Source organism: Thermobia domestica, chromosome 16, assembly GCF_964235325.1.
Source record: "Thermobia domestica chromosome 16, izTheDome1.hap1.1, whole genome shotgun sequence".
NCBI classification, from domain to species: domain Eukaryota; kingdom Metazoa; phylum Arthropoda; class Insecta; order Zygentoma; family Lepismatidae; genus Thermobia; species Thermobia domestica.
The window spans coordinates 41,949,940-41,972,624 of NC_137469.1; the positions used below are offsets into that span (position 1 = coordinate 41,949,940).

Below are 22,685 nucleotides of genomic sequence, written 5' to 3' on the forward strand. Positions count from 1 at the left end.
TGTACAAGTATCGTTCAAGGTTGACCGGGACTTCTATTTCTTCAGAGAAAACAGTACAAGAATCACCAAACTATGTCAGCTTTTCAATGTATTTTCCGTGCGCGTCGAGGTACCGTTGCCATCTTTGTGCCAGCTCCCTGATTCCTTTGGCATAGAACTTGGTTGTTGTTGTAGCCACTGGAGAACATCGTTCTCCAGTGCTTCATCTGCCGTGAATTTCTTCCCTCCCAGGTGATCTTTAAGGACTTCAAACAAATAATAATCACGGGGGCTAAATCGGGACTGTAGGGGGGATGGGACAGAACTTCCCAGCGCATTTCGTCCAGAGTTGTTGTCACACTGGCCGTGTGAGGGCGGGCATTGTAATGGAGAAGGATGACATTTCCAGACAACATCCCTGGTCTTTTCTTGCAAATGGACTTTCGTACAGCACCAGTCAACAATGTGGAGTAACACTGGGCATTAATTGTGCTTCCTTTGTCCAAAAAATCCACATGGATAACACCCTTCGTGTCCCAGAAGACACTTGCCATGATCTTTCCACCGGACGGCTGCCTTTTGCTTTTCTTGGGCGGCGGGGAACCTTTATGCCGCCACTCCATGCTGCTTCTTTTGGTCTCTGGGGTTGAATTGTGCAACTGTTTCATCACATGTAATCATGGATTGCAACAATTAATCACCTTCGGCTTGAAACCGATTCAGAAGCTGTTCACAGATTGTCATGCGTGTCCACTTGTGATCAAATGTCAGCTGGCGGGGAACTCACCTTGCACAGATTTTAGGAAGCATAAGTGGTCGTGAATGATTGTCTCTACACTCTCGACACTGATATTTACCTCGGCAGCAATATTCCACACTGTTACTCGCCGGTTCTCAAGAATCATTTGCTTAACACGTGCGATATTCAATGGTGTGACTGCAGTCGGGCGAATGTGTCCATGCTCTTCATTTGTCACCAGTTTCCATCCTTCGCGAAACTGTTCACACCATTCGTACACTTTTGTCCGTGACATCGTTTGTTCACCATACTGTGCTTGAAATCTTCTGAAAATCTTAGCTGGTTTAACTTTCTCCTTCACAAGAAATTTGATTACACTCCACTGCTCCACAGCCACAGACACACTGCTTGCCGCCATGTTTGCTGCAACTGCTGCGCATGCGCCAAATACGTCATGCCGGACGTTATTTACTCGAGAAGGAATACATCACGTCACGTGCAAGTTTCATCATTATCCGGCTGTTCATCGATTATTTACGTACGAAAATTCCTGTCAACCTTGAACGACCCTTGTAAAAAGAAAAATATACGTATAAAGGTAGAGTTACGTTAATAAACAACAAATGTATATTACCATGTGCAAGGACGCCCATGTTGTAGTTTCCATGGGGGGGGGGGAGTATAAGCGACGTTTCAAAAATAGTTTCAAATTTTGCTGTAACTAATATAAAAATCCTATTTGATTTTCGATATTCTGAAGTAGAATTTCCTCTAGGGGGCGAGCGCCCCACCTTGCCCCCCATGATGGGCGCCCTTGACCATGTGTATTGGACATACATCTATTAAGATGACTGTACCGTTAAATAACATTTTTATCGAAAAAGAATGCATTTTTTTAGAAGTACTGAACTTTCAAATATTGAAGGAATAGTATTTAATAAATGTTCATTTTGTGTCCATTTTTCAGACTTTTGTCATGCGTGTTAGTAAAATATTGCAGCTACAAGGAAGTTTGTTGCGTTTTCTGCATATGTAAGTGTATATCTCACTTAATTCTTGTCAGTTATGCTGTAACATTCAACATACAATTAATTTTCTGCCCAGAGAAATACTTTGATACAAATCGCAATAATTACACGTCAATACTATATTTATATTTTATATGCACCGTCACATCCTTACCGGGCCCTAACTAGTAAACGAGGTTTCCTAAGGATACAATGTCATGTGGTACTTAACCTCTGAAAGCAGTTTCCATTGAGCTTAGACTGGAGTTCTAGTTCACTAGATATGTTTGTGTATAAATAAAGTCAGACTCAGTTACATTGGAAATAATTTCGGTGTCTTATAAAATGTTCTCTGAAATAGGTAAATTATTAAGTGTCACTTTCGTTTGGTACCTACTTTACAATAGCTCCCAGGCATTTTGTACGTTCGTTAAATGTATCCATCGTTTAATGTTTAACTACTCTGAAGAAGTTCAGTATTTATTGCGTCTGTGCATTAAAGGTCTGCATGGGCTCTTTTTAAATATACAACCATATTTCTCGGGCCTAAATTTGTAAATGTACTGTACAACGATATTTATCGGACCGTTCTTTCTAAAAAACTTAAAGCCCATCTAAATTTGTAACTTTAGACGTCCACACTAAAAATCCGATTATCACTGCGCAATTGAGGGTAAAGCTAATTGTGTAGTGGAAAGAAAAACTAAAAGTAACAGAAATAAATATACTGTACTTAGCTTATCTGTAAGTGAAAGTTTGATTAGCCAGAATGCGTATTCCATTCTTCTTTACAGCAATTGACAATGACTGCTTTGAGGATTATCAGAGTTAGTTGAGTACACATTCATTTGCGTATAGGGGCTATTGACAATTTTTTTTTTTTTTTTTTTTTTTTTTTTTAATATTTGGGGTATCCGTGTTTCAAATTCATAAGAATTTATATAAATGAAATGAAATATTTAGTTTACGTCCCACATTATGCACCGAAGCTAAGGGAGACGGAATTTATGTAAATGACCATTTTCTTCAGAGAATTCATGTAGTTATTAAGCATAGACGATAACATTTACTTCGTTATTCTCTCTGAATCATTTAAGCTTTTAAACTGCAAAATAGAATTTTGTGTTAATTATTGAGTTTTTGTAATTTGGGTTTATTTCGTACTCGTTAGATTATCACGCGGGCTCGGGCCTAAAGGCTAAAACATATTTCGGACTCGCGTCGGGCCTCACATGATAAATTCATGGGCCGGGCCGGGCTCGGGTTAAAAATTCCGGTCCTTGCAGAACGGTTTTCCTAGTAATTTAAGCGTAACAGGAGGAGGTAAATTTATTGTCCTCCTTAGCGGTCTGTTTTGTTACAAATATGTGAAGCTTCGCTCATCTACAAGTACAAGGGTAAGCGAGCTCGAGTTAATAAAACTAGAAGCAATAGCAGGAACAGTATGTGCGCCAATCCAGTGATGTATTACACACCAGTTTCTATCATCAGAACTCTCAAATGGATTTACTTTACATCCCCTTATTAAATTTAAAATGTTATTGGAGTAGTAGCATTCCGACAACATTTTCTATTCTATTGCGGTATACTTCAAGATCAACGTTCGAAAAAATAGTGGTTAAATCCCTATGATCGTTAACTGCCAAGTTTACAGATAGAAGGTGTCAACATGATCAAATATGATTTTTTAAAAAAAGGAAAAACTACTTGTATCTTGCTTTGCATTCTATATATTGATATAAGGACAATGTTCAGTTCATATTCTGTAGTCTGTAGTTTTTTTAAACAATTGATAATTCATCAGTATGTGTCAATTAAATGTTCCAAAAATCTAGTTAAGTGGAAAGAAAATTGATATTTCCCATTTGTTCCTTTTATAAGGCCGAAGTAGCAGTTTCCAGCAATTGACACGATCCTTGCTGCAGGGTTGCTAAATTTTTTGCTCGACTCCTCCCTCTCCCCGAAAAAAAAAAAAAAAAAAAACTAACGTACATTGCACCATACACGTGCTTGTGGACTCTTCTGCCTTGCAGTAGAAATTCTGTATCAAGTTGTTGACTAGTACCCAGAAAAGGAATTTATTGTGGATAAAAGTTGTCAATAAATGCCAGTGCAGTTTGCCAGCTTGTAAGTTATTTCAGCGTTACAAACATCGAGATATTGTAGCTGAACTATATCACTTCTGCTACTTTAACGATGTTTGGGATCTTGTTCTGTGAATTTTTCTTCTTATTGATAGATTTCGACAAGAGCTGTATATCAAGCGGCATTATATCGCCGAAAACATTTACTCAAGCAGTATTATTCTTGAGGTCATTTCGTAGCCCTGCATTCTGGAATAGAGCGAGCCACCACACATACAGTACTCTTCGCGACATGCTTACATAGAAGTTGTTGTGGCAGACCATCAGCATCTCTCGGTCAATGTCCTTGCAGGGTCAAGGCGGAGCTGACACAATAACACGGGTCACGTGATTCCAAAACCGGTGAAATCGTGATCTTCGGTCGTGAAGATTAGCATTATATTTGATAGATTTAGCAGGGATTGCGAGGTAAATAATTCCTCTTACCAGTAACGTTCTGGAATGTGGGTGCAGGTTTTTTACCGTGTAATAGGTATGAAATCGTTACTCTGAACGCCTATGCAAAGGTGTCATCAGAGATTAAATTTACATTAATCGAGTTTTTCCATCTACTCCGGACGTTGTAATTAATTGTAAATGATTTGTTGTTTCCATGGAATCTGAGGGATGTTAACAAGATGGAAATAGACTAAATTGTTCGTGTTGAAAATGAAAAAGAATGTTCTTCCGCTGTTTAGTTTTAATTGTATTTGCTGTGTACTTCGGGCACCTGGCGTAAATATGTTACACATTTGTCAAACTTTTCCAGGTTGTTTATAAAGACTTTGAAACATTCAAAATTTGTCACTTCGGTAAATAATAAACTCGGAAGTTTTTGATCAAGCAAGCGAGAGAGAGAGAGAGAGAGAGAGAGAGAGAGAGAGAGAGCTAAATAGCTAAATAAAGGAATAACATACGACGTGAATGTATGAAACTAACAATATATTTTGTTTCTTAAAAGGAAGCAAACCTTTTTTTTTTTTTTTTTTTTTGAAAATTCTTAATTTGTCAGATGCTTAGAGTTCAGGCAAACATAAAAAGGTTTCCGATTTTGAAAAGCTTTTTTTCCCCTTTCAGTTCTTGTTTATTTGTTATTTTGTATTGGTTTCATATTGTATCTTATTAGTAACCCTCTATGCAGAATTCGTTGATTTGTGAGGGTCTCGGTGGCTCAGTGGTAGAGCGTTCACCTCTGGTGCATGGAGTCCTTGGTTCGATCCCAGCTCGCGCCAAGTGGATTTTGTGGTGGACAAACAGTGTGTGCGTGGCTTTTTTCGGGATTCTGCTCTTTTCCTCCCACTTCCTTTATTCCACCATTCCATTCATTTCTCATCATCATCTGCTTTAGCTTAGCCAGCATACCGTAGGACGTAAAACTGTAAGATTTTCGTTGATTTGTGTAAAGCAGATATTACACATAGATATTTTTCGAAAAGCTGAAGTTTTAAGAAAGACTGATAAATCGTAAAATAATAGAAGATACAGACAGTTCATTATTTCTGTTAGATTTTCGAACATACTAATTTGCAGTAGGCGCTACAAGATTCTTTGACATAATATACGTAAAATAAACAATTTGTAAAAAGAATTCTTTTTGAAAATTTTAATTTAAATCTTTTTTTCCTCCTCGGAAAATGGAGCTACTTGTTATACTTAAAATGTTATTATACTTTAATGATTAAAGGGGAAAGCCGAATTTCTAAACTGGCTTGATTTCGTTACATATTCATTACATCGTAAGAAATAATTCGTTGCAAGGCCGTTCACTTAACCACTAAGGAAAGGCTTACAACCACTACAATAAGCTCACCACTTTCTGGTGCTCTCAACCCTTTATCCCATACTACAATTACATATAAATGTACAGAACGTACACAGCTTATAGTGACTATTGAATGGTACACCAACTTCCTGTGAACTTCAGATATCTTACTAAAAACCTTTAATCACACAACTGTAGAAGACTGGCATACGCCTGTTGACAATTCTTAATGTATATTAATATGTTACTCCTTCTTTTAACGTTTGTTACTTATAATCATCTCCTGGTGCTTACCACAGAAAAGTTAGGATCCATAGTTCGCGCACGGATATATGAAGCTAGGTTGCCGTGGTTGCCGTTCTTGCAGCATGACAACCTAGCTTTATGTAGTATTGTCTGTTTTGTGGCAAGTTTGGTACTGAATATTCTGATTAAATAAAAGAGAATGGAATTATTATTTCACCAATAAATTAAAATCATTGTTGTACTTCACATACGTAGATACACGGTAGCTCAATGGTAAAGCGGTCACCTTTGTTACTAGGGGCCCCGCTTCGATCCCAGACCATAAGAGTTTGTGGACAATATCCTGCGCCATATTTTTTCTAGAATTTTCCCTTTTCTCCCACATTCTCATTCCACAAGTTATTTCATAATCTTTCACCTTCATTAATCATTCGCTCCTTTAACCTATAGGACGTATTAGTGAGATGTTGAAGTGTTCATTTTTATAACCCCTTTTCTGTAGGTTGCAGATCATATATATTTCTTTTTGGGTAGGCCAGATCGTCAGATTTAACTCGGGAAAGGTATCTTTCAGTCCCTTCAGTAAGCCCTCTTGGGGTTAACGCATGCCTTTGGTCTCGGTTTTAATTCCCGATATATATTTGTATTGACTCATTGTGAGAGAAGTTCGAAAGTTGACAGAATTAAGACTACCAGTCGTAATTTAAGAGGTTGTAATTGTAAGGAGTTGAGAACTTACCGTGAAGATGAAGTAATTCGGTGGTAATGAGATAAAAGTCACGCATACGATATACGCAATACGTAATTACCGCTACGCATGTAAGGAATCACTGATTCTTGAGCATCACAAAGTTTGTTTGGAATTTGAGGAGAACCTGGACTGACTTCAGATCCCATCTCAAGTATTCTCTCATTCGTGAAACATTTGAGGCAATCTCAAACATTCATGAACTAATGTTGAGCTAACTTCTTTATCTTGATATAAAGATTCATTAATTTATCGGTTTTGACGCTCTTTTAGAATACATTTATCAGCCCAGTGGTTTCCAATCGGTATGTCGCAACACATTGTTTGTCATGGAGTCCCGTAGAGTGTATCGCAAAATTGTAGGATTTAAAAATTCCAGAATATTTAATAGTTAGTCAAATTTTTAGACAGGCTGTGCAAATCAACACCTCCAGCGACAATGCTCAATACTATATAGGGCCACAATTTTATAGAAACTTACACTACAATAATTTACATTATTCTTAATTTATTTATTGTAAATTATTTGTATATATATAAACACACACACACATACACAAAGGAGATACACAAGAAATATACAGTTCCCAAAAAGGATATATACATTTTTTTAAATGGAGAAAATTGATTTCTCCCAGACTATCGTTTAAGTACCCGTTTATAATATGTATTAAGGGAGAAATTAGTAAAATAATGAATGGTAAACCTGAATTGTGCTTGAAAAAAGTTGATTTTCATCAACTCATTCAGTTATTCTTAGCAGTTTGTTTCTTCTTCCTCACTATTCGAATACTCAACGGTGGTGTGAGGTACCTGGTTCGATTCCCGTCCATGCGAGTTTGTGATGGACAACATATAATCTGTTGATTTCTTAGGTTTCTCACTTTTCTTCCTATAATCATTCACTGTCATTAATCGTCCGTTTCATTTAGTATTAAGGATATTATCGTTGGACGTAAACTAGAAATTTAATTTCACGTTTTCAACATTTTTTTTTTGTTACACTATGGTATTTTCTTCATTTTTCTCCATCTTATATTTTGATGGCCTCTGTTATGCAGATAAGGAAAGGTGGGATCTGATACGTAGCTGTACTCAGCTTCATGCTATAAACGAAACAAAGAGTATTAGTATCAATCACTGCAGTTTTTTTTTTTTTTCACGTTTCTAGACAACCAAGTTGTGACTACACCGTTGCTGGTAATTGAATGTTTAAACTTCTGGCAAATATTCCAAGTAGTACATTTTATTTGGAAGATACGTTACAAATCATCCTGTTATACTAGGACTGTAGAATTATAAGTTACTAAATGTTTTAAGTTTTTTGCCAGAAGTTTGTGTGTGTGTCTACTGTTGAAGAGGTTGTGGCATTATCGCCTTTACGCATATTACGCTCTGTCCAACGGCTAGACTTTAGCTTTCCTTAACCAACTTTACAATTGTAGATTTTTCGTAATGTCAGCGTGAAGGTTTGACGTACCATGACTATCCTTGTATTCACTTTCCTTTCACATTTCAGTTTTTATTATGTGACCTACCTAGTCACATAGTTTAAGTTTTTCTAGACTTTCTTTACATATAGTAGTGAAATCATATTATTCTGGGGTCACGGTGGCTCAGTAGTAGAGCGTTCACCTCTTGTGCTTGGGTCCCTGGTTCAAACACTGCTCCCGCCAAGTGAACTTTGTGGTGGACAAACACCGTGTGCGTGGATTTTCGCGGCGTTCTCCCGTTTCCTCCCACTTTCTTCATTCCACCATTTCATTCATTACTTATCATCACCGTCTCCTTTAGCCTAATTGGCATAACCGTGGGACGTAAAACAAAGATTTCATTTCATTTTTTCAAATTATTATTCTAGAATATTAAACCCGCTCTGAGAAACTGCAGTCAGTCTCAGTATTTGTTAGTACCTAGTGAGAACGGAGCTAGCTGTTGTCCATTGTAGAGAAACGGTATTGTGTGAAGTGCATTTCATTTATTCCTTCACGAAAAATAGCAATTTTATATTTTAGTAAATATACGAATTGTTGCATTATGTCATGTCCGCAGGTCGTGTTATTATTATATTTCTTTACTTTTATTTATTTATTTATTTAATTATTTTGATGACTCAGACAATGTGACTATGCCGAGTTAAGAACATACCAAAATCCTATTACAAAATCAAGGGACTGGTCTTTTCTATGAAAATATAACTTGCTAACTAGTATATAATTGAATGTTTGTCTTAAAATTAAGATATATTACATTAGTTAGCCGACCCTAAAATTGTTCTGTAGTATTGTTCTTTCATGTGGTGGTGCCCGCATTTCAATTCTGCGCCGATTAAGTGGACAAGCAGTGGGTGAGCAAGGCTTCAGATAAGCCTACGAGTTAGAACACTTCAAAGAACTGTTACAGAAGTTCAATACAGAGGCGGCGTAGGTAACTTGACGATCACAAGACACCTTTCGCCCTTTAGATCAAAAGCCCAGAAATGAAGTGCAACTGATGAAAGAATTCTCACCACAAAGGATGCGTCGAAAAAGACAAGAAACGTCGGTGAGAAAAGTGTTACTGTTTGCAACAGTCAGTTGATGATTTATTTAAGTAGAAGAAACAGATAAAACGAGAATCCTCCGTGGCTACTACTACTTCATGAATTTTGTGGATTTTCCTCTCAAGAACAATGACATGGTTTTCCCTTCGCAATAAATAAATTACAAATACTAGTGTATATACTACCTTTTTTGATTATGGAATATCGCTTTGTCAGATAAGATTAAGAAAAAGGATTTCTAATCCTTTTTTTCGATTGTGTTCACCTTTCTTGGTTGATTGTGAGTTTAGCTTTGCATTCAGCACGGAAGATAAAACGAGACTTGGGCCTACAGCATAATGTAGGATACTAACGACGGAATCGAACTTGCCGAAGGCGCGTAAGGTAACCATATAATAACGATTTTTTTCTTTATTTTTTTTTTTTGGATAGTCCCAGGGAGTTCCTCAGGCTTTAGACTCTGGCTTATGACATTGAGGAGATAGCAATGAGTAGGTAATCATTATGGGGAAAGCCACACAACGAACGAGAAATACCCACCCACTCAAATTAATTTAGAAGAATTGCAGTAGACAAGCTTTATGATAAGGTTACTGATGCTTAATTAATGAAGACTCCTTCAAATATTCATACCCAGCTTCAGAGGTTCATCATTAACAGTGATAATCATGTGATTTTAATGTGTCTTCGTATCATATATATATATATATATATATATATATATATATATATATATATATATATATATATATATATATATATATATATATACTGTGTAATCAAAAGTATCCGGACACCCCCCAAAACGTACGTTTTTCATATTAGGTGCATTGTGCTGCTACCTACATTATCAGCGACCTCAGTAGTCATTAGACATCGTGAGAAAGCAGAATTGGGCGCTCCGCGGAACTCACGGACTTCGAACGTGGTCAGGTGATTGGGTGTCACTTGTGTCAGAAGTCTGTATGCGACATTTCCACACTCCTAAACATCCCTATGTCCACTGTGTCTGATGTGATAGTGAAGAGACACGTACAGCATAAAAGTGTACAGGCCGACCTCGTCTGTTGACTGACAGAGACCGCCGATAGTTGAAGAGGGTTGTCAAGTGTAATAGGCAGACATCTATCCAGACCATCACACAGGAATTCCAAATTGCATCAGGATCTACTCCAAGTACTATGATAGGCGTGAGGTGAGAAAACTTGGATTTCATGGTCGAGCGTCTGCTCATAAGCCATACATCACACAGGTAAATGCCAAACGACGCCTCGCTTGGTGTAAGGATCGTAAACATTGGACGATTAAACAGTGGAAAAACGTTGTGTGGAGTGACGAATCACGGTACACAATGTGGCGATCCGATGGCAGGGTGTGGGTATGGCGAATGCCCGGTGAACGTAATCTGTCAGCGTGTGTAGTGCCAACAGTAAAATTCGGAGGTGGTGGTGTTAATGGTATGGTCGTGTTTTTCTTGGAGGGGGCTTGCACCCCTTGTTGTTTTGTTTGGCACTCACAGCGCAGGCCTACATGGATGTTTTAAGCACCTTCTTGCTTCCCACTGTTGAAGAGCAATTCGGGGATGGCGATTGCATCTTTGAACACAATCGAGCACCTGTTCATACTCCACGGCCTGTGGCGGAGTGGTTACACGACCCTAACATCCCTGTAATGGACTGGCCTGCACAGAGTCCTGGCTTAAACACGATAGAACACCTTTGGGATGTTTTAGAACGCCGACTTCGTGCTAGGCCTCACCGACCTACATCGATACCTCTCCTCAGTTCAGCACTCCGTGAAGAATGGGCTGCCATTTCCCAAGAAACCTTCCAGCACCTGATTGAAAGTATGCCTGCGAAAGTGGAAGCTGTCATCAAGGCCAAGGGTGAGCCAACACCGTATTGAATTCCAGCAGTACCGATGGAGGACGCCACGAACTTGTAAGCCATTTTCAGCCAGGTGTCCGGATACTTTTGGTCACATAGTATATATATATATATACACAAGGGCGGATCCAAGGGGGGCTAAGGGGCTATAGTCCCCCCCTGACGGTCAGATTTACACTGAATAAAGTGGGCTTCAATTCTGCTTTACACTGGATAAAACGGCAAACTATGGTTTAGCCCTCCCTTGATCATATCCTAGATCCGCCACTATATATATATATATATATAAAATATTTGTAAGGGTGTTTCATCAGTATTTGGGAGAGAATTCTACTCATTAAAACAACCTATAAAATTGTCTGAAAGAAGGTCAACATTCGTGTATCTACGAACTTTACTTGTCGGAATATGAACTTGGAACCTCAAGTTTCAAACTTTTTATGGAAAACTATGTGGAAGATTTCAGATGAAGTCTACTTGAATTAACTAGCTGTATCCACTTTAAGGTCTTGAGAATACTATGAAAAAAGGTCTATAGATCGTACGTAATCTCGAATCATCTACATATATCAATATCAAATGTTAATATGAACTTCGTCGTGTATCATTTTTAGGAGTTTTGAGTACCTGTGCTATATCTGTCTCTAGTCCATTGATTTATGGGGGGGAAATATTGTTCTTTTCTTTGAAATGAACTACTAATTTTAACGGTGTTTACCAAGTTATTCTTCTATTTAAGTGTCCTTAACTTCGTGAAAATTAAATTTATGTATAAAAAATATTAATTTTTACTAAGCAAGAGACTTTAAAAAGAGATATGTAATATGGCATTTTCATTACAGTTCATTTCAGAGAAAAGAGAAGAATATTTTCCCATATATCAGTGGTCTAATAAGCAAAAGATGGTGCAGGTATTCAACATAATTAATGTTTTGAGTTATTGACTAATATAAGAGTAATTTGATTTTGTTTCAACGTTGTTGAAACTGATTTCTTTGAGATGCTCGTTCTATGTAAACGTACTTTCTTTTCCCAGTCTCGCCAAGTGAGTCTTGTGGTGAACAATCACCGTGTGCGTGCGTTTTCTCTGGGTTCTCCCAATTCCTCCCACTTTCTTCATTCCACAATTTCATTCATTTTTCATCATCACCGTCTCTAGCCTAGCCGGTATAATCGTGGGACGTAAAACTTAAAAGTTTTCATTCTTTCTTTTCCCACATATTGTGGGACTTGAAATGCAGAAGTGAGGCAGATGTTAACGTTTGCGATATAGATTTTTGATCTGTTTTGTGAGGTGAATTATTTCCCAAAATTGTAACACAAATTTCTGAAGCCTCTGTATATAGTGATACAGTAGTACTAAGTATAACCAAACTATAGGTATATTCAGTATTGCAAACTAAAAACTAGTGGATTGAAGATTGTAATGACTAATTGAGCAAATATATATTTTTGGAAAGGGTATGTTTTTGCACTGGTTCAGTATTCTATCGCAAATTAATCCTTGAAAATAAAACATCCTGGAGAGGATCGTTAAGTCTACCATAAGTTTTGGTTTCATTTTCGTTTGAAAACAATATTCAAAAACCGCATTGTATCGCACAAAACAATGTTATAGCTTTTAAAAGCCAAACCTCTCTCTCTCGTACGTAGTAAAAGCAACACAGTGAAGCTTCCGTAGAACAACAGCCCGAGGGTATCCGGGTTTACCCAGTCTGAATGAAACCAGCTGGTGCAGTTTGATAACTAACCAGTCAGTGGAGTAACGGTTGATACATATAACGGTGCATAGCCAAGTTCAGCATTATTAGCGCACACAAGACAATGTCTCACCTTATTTCGCGTAAACCTGGTCTTCCGTCTTTATGTTTACATTTAACTTAGACTGCATTAATGCATGTAAATTTATTTTCATTTGCTTTTAGTGCCCTTGATTTCCGCGGAACGTTCAGAATTTTAGAGTACATTAAAAAGTAGATACCGGTTTCTATTATAGGTTGCCTACCAAATTGCACCCGCAAGCTACCATAATGCAATATAGAGGTGAACTGTATGTAACGATTTCAGTGTCAATATTTTCATGCTATAAAATATGAATTTATAAAGGCGTGCGTTCATGTGTGACCTTTAGTAAGCCTATATTTATTATTTTTAATACGAATTTATTGAGAAAGAAGCTACCGTGTTTGATTCCCTAAAAACTACAGTCATGTTTAGATAACACACAAATAGCGCATAGATGTTATTTTAATAAAAATACAGTAAACACTTCCTTCAACGGACCCCTTATTAAACAGAAATTTATCTTAAACTGAAATATTTCCTATTTCACCCCATTAATTTAACGGGATGTGTTACGCGGACAGCGGAGGTCAAAATAATCCTTTTAATGGAAAATTTCGATTTACAAAATGCAGGATTCAAAAAAATTTAGATATCTTGTAAAACGTTACGTATATACACTACGTCAGTGATGGATCCAAGGGGGGCTATGAGCTTCAATCTTGCTTTATACTGAATAAAGCGGGAAACTATGGTTTAGCCCTTCCCTTGATCATATCCTGGATCTGCCACTGCACTACGTTGTTTGCAAAACTGTCTTAGTTGTTTCGTAACTTTTTGTTGTTACACGACTAACTTTTAGCCCACCGAATCTCTTCTACCACGCGCAACTTTTTGAACGAAATGCATGTTCTAGAGATATGAAAAAAGAAGCATAATCCAATACGCAAAATAGTTCTAGTACAAGGAAGCCAAGAGTAGAGGGCTGAGTGCAGGAAGTGATATAGCATCAGATTTTGTCTTGGCTTGATGCAACAAACTCATTTGCAGAACATTTAAGAGAACTGTTATTTTTTCTGCTCACTGTACGCTTTGTATTAATCGTAGCAGAAATAAATACTAATCGAATAAGTTACATACAGCGATTTATCTCAGTATTTCCAGTGTATATGTTTAATTTTTTAAACATAGGCCCATCTTCGTTAACCAGAAACCCATCTTTTAACGGAAATTTAGGAGAGGACTATTCGATTCGACTGAAAACAGGTTTAATAATAATAAACGGGTATATTGTTTTTCTTTTTGAAAACTTTTTTTTTTGGGAGGGGGGATCCATGGAATCCAGTATCATTAGTCGAATTTTCAGCTTCCCCTTGGAATTATTCTGTGGTTCCCAGCTAGGTACCTGAGTACCCTCTCCGCAAATTTTGCTCACGGCGTATGAATTTATTCTTCTAAGGTTAGAAGCTTATCATAGACAACAGAAAATAAACACAAGGGGCCAACTTCGACTTAGGTATAACTTTAATGCTGGAATAAAATTTCTAGATTAACTCGCTAAAGTTTTACCTTTAGGCTGAAGGAAATAGATGATTAGTTAAAGCAAATTATAAAGAAACAGTTGACAGAATGAGAGAGTACGAAATAAGAGAGTAGAAGAAACGGGGCAGTCATGAAAACCCACGGACATGGTACTGTCTATCACAAGCTCTCACAGACTGGGAGTGGGACTCTACAATTGAACAACCGCACAAGTAGTGTCTCAAATTCGATGTGGAATTGGGAGGGGAGGGGGATTTGTACAATTTTTAAGGACCTTGGTACACTAAAAAAATTCTTTACATATTTACTGTGTGTCAGTCCGGCAGACACAAAATCTTAAGAATTGCTTGATGGATCATCAGTTTTGACTAGAATGTAGAGTGGAAAGTTACAGAGTTCGTTGATGGAGGTAATCGACAACCATTCCAGATTTTAACATTGATTACTATAGAGCAAAATCGGTAGTTAGATAGCGAGAAGCGATTTCCTACAATCGATTAAGCGTCCCAGTAATATATTCAGTCTCCACTCGAATCTTCATACTAGGGCCGCGGTGACCCAGTGATAGAGCGTTCACCTCCGTTTCATGGGATCCCTGGTTCGATCCCAGCTCTCGCCAACTGAACTTTGTGGTGGACAAACACAGTGTGCGTGGGTTTCCTCGGGGTTCTCCAGTTCCCTCCTATTTCCTTCATTCTACCATTTCATTCATTTTCATCGTCAGTCTCCTTTAGCCGTAAAACTCAGATTTCATTTCATTTTTAATTTCCATATAAAGTATTAAGGAAATATTGCGACATTAGTAAATCTCGAATATAATAAAAATTAGTTGCCATGGCAGCATGTGGTTTGAGTGGACAATGAAGGGTGAGAAGAAGTCATTGCTGAGAGAGGACTATGGAGACATGTGGAATTTAAATTTATACTGCACCTCCAAACAAGTTTTCTCTAACTCTTATTGTGCTCTCTAATGCTGGAGAATCCTGTTATGTTTTAGCTCTCTCTATCCTGAGGAAATGAAACACATTCTTGGTACACTGAATTAATTGCGGAAAAAAAAAAACTCACCTCGATGGAAATCTGTATTGAAACTGGAAGTGTGGGTGAGAACTACTTAAAAATGTAAAATGTTTCTGATATCAAATCGGTAATGAGGTACACTCATGTCCAAAATTATTGTCGCATGTCTATAAATATGTTTTTGTAGGAATATAATTTGATAACGAATTCGCTCGGTATTTCTTATAATGTTAGTATGTGTATAATTGGCAAAAACACAAATGTGACAAATTTCATGTCAAAAGAGCAGTAAATAAGAACAATAAAACGAAAATAAAATTTTCTTGTCCATTGAGCAACATTTTGTATTACTCATTCTAATTTTCGTATTTATAATCCTTTTCCTATGAAATTTACCACAAATATACATTTCCCGAATACACACACAGTATCAGTATTAAAAGTACCCTGCAAAATGATTATCAAATTATATTCTTACAAGAAGACAGTTATAGATATGCGACGATCATTTTGGACATGAGTGTACGTGTACATCTTAAAATCAGTTAAAAATTCTACTTGCATTTTCTGTTACTTATTGTATTGTACTAGTACGTGAATGATGTGATATTTAATGAGTTTTTTTATTCTCATTCCAGGTGGTGAGAAATATCATAAAACGAGATGGGCAAATTGCTGTCTAAAATTTTTGGAAATAAGGAGATGAGAATATTAATGCTAGGACTAGATGCAGCAGGGAAAACTAGTATCCTTTCAAGCTAATTTGATTAATAACGTATTTTTTTAATTCTTTGTTTGTACAGTCACTATCTAAAATGTAATTGTGTCAATACTACGATAATCTTCTGTCGATAACTTCTGAACGAATGGATAGTTTCCAGTATCTTTTAGATAAGTACGTTATTTCCACATCAAAGAGAACTGTATTTAGCTGATAACATGTATAGGATTGTTATGAATGTTTACTTATTATGACTACTGTATCATGTTCATATAGTTTGAGTACTTTTTAGAAGTTCTATACCTTGATAAATAGATGGGGTTGTAGCAAGCAAAAACAAATGTTTTCGCATCTTTGCTAGTAAAGACCTGCTACTCACTGAGTTGAAAATAGAAAACTTTTCCACGCCGAATTCTTGTTCAGCTAATAATTGTGTAAAATTACTATCTCCCAGAATGAGTATAACTGAGCTTAGCGGCAACAGAAGCTGGGTTACGCTTGTTAGTATTTTACATAGGTAGTTAGTGTAGTACTATATACGTTTAATGAAATACAAGAGGATAATTACGTATTTTGTGGAAGAATATTTCGTATGGATGATAGGTTTAGAGCTGTATCACAAAACCTCTAAGAATGACTCAAATAAAAGCTCACTTGAACATTACAAATTTGAAACATTTGTTTTCAAGTATTTAAGTGTGTGACTGTTCTGTTCAAAAATCAATGTAAAAGTTTTATGTGGCATCTAAACAACATATTTTTTGTTGAATATGTTCTTGTTTAATTTAGCTACGTACCAGGAAATTTGATCACGAAAGTGAAGTTGTCTTTTTTGTCTTTCATAAAATGTATATTTTCTGTATTTCTTGTTTCCACCAAGAGCTCGCTCGTGGCTAAGCAGTTAGCATATGCACTTTTGCTGTGGGGAAAGCTGGGTTCAATTCTCGGAAGGAGCTCATGTGGTTCAGATCCCACGTTAAGCTAGCTATACGTCCACGTCTCATGTAGCTTCGCTGCTGAAAGGAACGCTAAACTAACAATCAAATCATTTACCCCACCAATGAAAAACTGGATTCTGACCGGAGATTAAAGACAGAACCAAATACACTGTAGAATCCCCAACGTTTAAATCTTCTCTGTACTGTGTATAAAAATGAAGAAACCACTGTCTCTCCACTTAAAAAGCTGAACCGTTTAAAACAAATTTCTGAACATAGTCGTAGACTGAAACGAATTTTTAAGCATAGCATTGTCTTCGCGAGCCAGGTTTTATCATACAATTTAGAGTAAATGCGTATCCTATGGGGAGATGTGTCTCAAAAATAGAGCATTTCACGAGCCCAAGTTAGGGAGATAAATCTTGTCATATAAATAAATGGACTTGTCTCACCGTTATCAAAATATCCCGCTTGTAGTGGGAAGGGGTGGTAATTTGTATATTATTTTAATTTATTTTCATTTCCGATTTTGTATTCATAAGATGTCCAATGTTAGAAAAGTGCTAAATCGTTTTGAAATGGACGTTTGATAGGATTGGCTGGTTTAAACGATGTTTTAAACCTTGGTTTAAACCAGTTGATAAAAGAACAAAAGAAAAAAAAAGAACAAAAGAAAAAAATGCTTTAAATCGTGTGAGCATTAGTTTTATCTCCTTTTTACCTTTTAATCAAGGTGTCCCATGTTCAATTCTCGGTCGAACCATAACCCTTCTTTCAAGTGTAAACCAAGTAGCGGGTCGATGTCACTTTACGCGAGTCTTGATAACCTCCGTATTACATAAGGATATTAAGCCAAAACATACGAAACGAATCCAAATTTTATATTTCTGCTTTCCTACATGCCTGTTTTTATAAAGAAGCCAAGGTTTCTTAAATATATTGATAGAAATTGGGAAAATTTATCGACTACCTACTTAGCTTCTATCATTAGCTTGGACTGGACTTTGTTTTTAATTTTATTGCGTGATATCTACATTCTAAATTAGTAATTTAATACATCAGTTTTAACGCACTGATTATGATACGTTGACCGTAGAATTTTACTTGCTACAACAGAATTTTCCCGTTATTGCTTTGCATTTAAAGTAATAACATGATTTTCTCGATGACTAAAGCACGAGTTTCTGGATTTAAGGAATTAACTGACCCGACCACCCAACTTGATAATAAAACGGGACAGTTCCGATTTGTGAATAAGCGAATACACCATTGGTGTTTGAGTGAAGTAGGTGGAACTTCCATTCTGTTGTTCCAAGTCCAAACGGAGGACCATTTCTCTCGGATGTAAGCCGAGAAGGGGTTTGGATTCCGCTTTAAACTTACGTGACCCCTTTCAGCATAACCTCGTTGTTGGATAATAACACCAAGGCAAATTATTTAAACAAAAACAAAACAAACAAAAAACTGGTTTTCAGTTTTTTCTTTTTTTTTTAATGGCTTTTGCTTCGATTTTCGAACATGGCGGTTAGACAACTGAGTTGGAGTTTAGCGTCCCGGGCAGCGAGACTATATGAAACGTGGACTTACAGTTTAACGTGGGATCCGAACCACATGGGCTCCCGAGTCTCCCACGCCAAAGGCGCGTACGCTAATTTCTTAGCTATGATAGAGCTCATAGCTGTTAGATCTAGCTGGATTTTTATCCTCTCACTTTGATTGAGATCCTAAGGGAGAGTGGGTTCAATTTAAGTATGTTTTAAATATTTTTCATAAATTTTATATTTCCCGCGCAAAGAAGGGGCATTTCAGTTAGTTCATTATAGAACATGAGAAAATGAAACATGTAAATGGTTGTCAATCAGTCCTTACAAAATACAAAAGAATTTAATGATCTGAATTTACTTTACATTTAGGTATTACAGCTACGTAGGGACAGAAGCAAAACCATTATAGCAGGGTAGAATGGTCAGTTCCTTTCCGTAGTTCAAAAAACTTGTATGGGAAACAGGTAATTAAGGTGCTGGAAAATAGATTAAGGATTTGAGAACAGAATATGTGCGACAACTGAGAAAATGTCCTCATTACACTACAAACTTTACTCAAATGTAAGCGTCCCGTCTTGTTAATCTTTTGTTAAAATGAATGTGTTGACGTAAGAATAAGTAGCCAAGCTAATGAGGGAGCAGGGTATTAAGGTTGGGGAGAACTTTATGTATATATAGGACCACAGAAAAAATAAGAAAAACTTAGAGTAACAACTAAAGGACTAGTACAAGATAGTAAAGATGCCCCATAAAGAACATGACGTAAAATATCCTCGTATGTAGATAACGTATTATTGGTGTGCATTTTTCATGTATATTAAATGTTATAATGTGCAAAATAATATGTGTTAAATTTTCAGTTCCCATGTTTTCCTTAACTTTGTTTTCTTAGCAATATTGTACAAACTTAAATTAGGTCAGTCTGTAACGACGATTCCTACAGTAGGATTTAATGTAGAAACAGTTACCTATAAAAATGTTAAATTTAATGTGTGGGTAAGTATATTCTTTATGTTTTTTCTGTATTTAGTGTTATTCTATGAAAAATACACGGGTTTTGCATAGACTAGATAAAATGTAGCGGCACGGCTGCTTTCACGGCAGACGTAGTCAAATGATGATGAAAATTTCGAAAAGTAGAAACTGTTGTCTTGTTCGTCAAATACTATGGTGTCGTGAAGTAGAGGCGGAGATTTCAAATTTCTTAAAATAAATTTGATGTGGATAAATTTGAAGTGACACGTGATTTGAAAATGAAGAAATGAAATTTTTGAGTTTTACGTCCCACGGTTATGCCGGTTAGGCTAAAGGAGACGGTGATGATGAGAGATGAATGAAATGGTGGAATGAAGAAAGTGGGAGGAAACGGGAGAACCCCGAGAAAACCCACGCACACGGTGTTTGTCCACCACAAAGTTCACTTGGCGGGAGCAGGGTTTGAACCCAGGACCCCAAGCGACACGTGATTTGAGTGTACAGTACTGTATTTAGGGACTTACGAGTCATGTGCAATATCGTCGAACGCAAAGAATGGAAAATAAATTTTATTATAACGTTACACCCTGTGAACATGTAAAAGAAAGAAAGAAAGAAAAAAAACTTGTGAAGCAAGCATATAGGTTCTTGGGGATAATAATTGATGATATATAGAGCCCGGATTTCATTGCACAAACCAACCCGGAGATAAGCACGAAAAATATTTAAAAAATGCACTAAAAATTTGACATATACACTAACATAAGAAAATAAAATTTCAGTTTCTTACAAAATACCTTACCTTGATGACTTCTGTTGCAGTGAACTATGAACGTCTTCTTTAGGTTTTCTTCTGTAAACCCTCTGCGTTTATCAGTGAGAAATGTTTTGTAAATCGAAAAGTTCCTTTCTACATCAGCAGAAGACACTGATGCATATGAAAATCACCAAATGTCTTCCTGTGTTAGGTCCTTTTCGAATTCCATATGTTTATCATTAAATACATTTGCAAGTCACAGATTATTTTGTACCCGGGATTTTTGCTTAATACTTGGTAAAGTTTATCTGACGCTTTGATAATTTCAGGTATTCTCGAGAAGTGGTTGTGTATGTACTTAATTTTATCCACAATGCCATTTGTAGAGAAACATTTTTGTGAAACACAAATAGCGGCTGCATCATCGGGATTTGGCGAGTCGACAACTGTCCTCACTTGATTTAAGTTACGTACATAATACGACACAGCTTCTACTATCCATCATAAAGATTATAACGAAATACTTTAGTTTGTATAATATTAACCTGTACCTTGGGCAAAAAGTGTTCATAAATATGTAATATACTTAGTAGAATGTTTATTTTAAATCAACAGAAAAGAAGAATGTTTTTAATATATGTAGGAGATTATTATGGGATAGTTGTGGCTATGTATATGTTATGTGTTGACCTAGTCAAGTGAATTTATGTATTTTACGGTCTTAAAAAGAATATTTAAGACATATCAAGCAATAAAGGTGAGACTAATAATCTTTGAATATCTGAGTTGATTTTTGCATAAAGAAAAGTAATTATCGCTTCGTAACTGATATTTTACAAGACGAACCAGGTTGACGACGCTTTTCTATAGAGTCGTTATAAAAATTTGGTTTACCAAACCCGGGACTTTTGAAAATTCAGTTCCCGAAGAAGGAAAGTAGGGCTGAATTTACTTGGATATTACCATTTATGAATACGAACTTAACCGTATTACGAAGCGGTAAGGTCATCAAAAGAAAAATGGATAGTGAAATAGTGCAACAGGAATCTAATACCAGTAATCCAGGTGAAATTAGTGCAACACCAAGTTTGTCATCTGGGGATCGACTTTTGTTAGCTGTGCAGCGACAAATTATGCAAATGACGACTGAGATAAAACAAACCATGGAACAGAAGCTCAATGAATCTAACACAAACATGGAACAGAAGTTCTATGAAGCTAACAAGACCATGGAACAGAAGTTCTATGAAGCTAACCAGACCATGGAACAGAAGATAGAATTGAAATTCAACGAAGCTAGCAAGCAGTATGAAGAATTAAGTAAACGAATAGAACGGATAGAACTGAAATCAGACGATACGAAACAAACAATCGTCCAGGTGATGAACGACATATCCTCGCAGTTTGAAGAGAAGTTAAAAAGGTTAGCCGATGAATGTCAAGAAAAGCACGATCATCAAAATCATGAAATCTGTGCTGTAAAAAAGGATTTAACGTTAATAGAATCTTCCGTTAAGCATCAAAAGATCCAGTTGGCTACTATGCAGGAAGAAATTAAAATGTTACAGGCTAGAGATAACATTTATCGCAATAATCTGGGCAGTGATCGCTTCGAGTTTCCCCAATCACCGGATATAAATACGCCTTCGCCGGAATCTGAGGAGGATATTATATTAGAGGAAAATTGTCCGAAGATCACTGATGAACGAAATATAAATGGTATCATGACACAGCACGCTACGGACCGGAACAATCACACCACAAGAACAAGGAGTGAGAAAAGAAAGGTAAAGTTAAGTGTCAAGATGAGCGAAATCAAAGCCATGAGTAAATTTAGTGGTAAGTGCAATGAAAATGCTAGTTCTTTCTTAGAGAAGTTCCAAGACGAATGTAATATAATGTCTATCGACCGATCACAATACATGAAATTAATACCCCATGTATTACTCCCACCTTGTTCCTTATGGTTTAAGGCAATACGTGATCACATTAGTACATATGAGGAATTTAAAGCGGCATTGATCGCGAATTACGAAAATGACTTTTTGCTGGCAAACAGAGATGCCACTCTTAGAAATCAACATTTCAATCCTCGATTGCACAAATCTATTGTAGAGTTTGTTGTAAATGTCTATAATGAATTAAAGGTTGTTAATCCCTTGCAATCGGAATCAAGAATAATTGCATCGATTCGCAATTTGCTTCCATTTAAATTACAGCAGATCTTATTTTCCACACAGTGTATGAGTTTCAGTCATTTATTAATGCTTGTACAATGCTACGAAACTCAATACCATGCTATGAATCTAACACAATCAGGAATGGGTAAAAATAAGAATAATTCAGATCATTTGGTCCCTGTTCGGAATTTGAA

General features: G+C 36.6%; 1 protein-coding gene across 4 annotated transcripts in view; it reads left to right on the forward strand.

Moving 5' to 3' along the window:
• Arf6 (ADP-ribosylation factor 6) overlaps positions 1-22,685 on the forward strand; it is a 97,464-nt gene that overhangs the window by 59,261 nt on the left and 15,518 nt on the right. For 2 of the 4 annotated variants that reach the window (XM_081742376.1, XM_081742377.1), the window contains 3 exons: positions 1,686-1,750; positions 16,015-16,121; positions 19,472-19,575. In XM_081742376.1, the coding sequence (XP_081598502.1) occupies positions 16,040-16,121; positions 19,472-19,575 (186 nt within the window). In that variant the 5' untranslated portion in view covers positions 1,686-1,750; positions 16,015-16,039. The remainder of the gene's footprint in view (positions 1-1,685; positions 1,751-16,014; positions 16,122-19,471; positions 19,576-22,685) is intronic. The other 2 variants (XM_081742375.1, XM_081742379.1) reach the window with 1 other exon arrangement.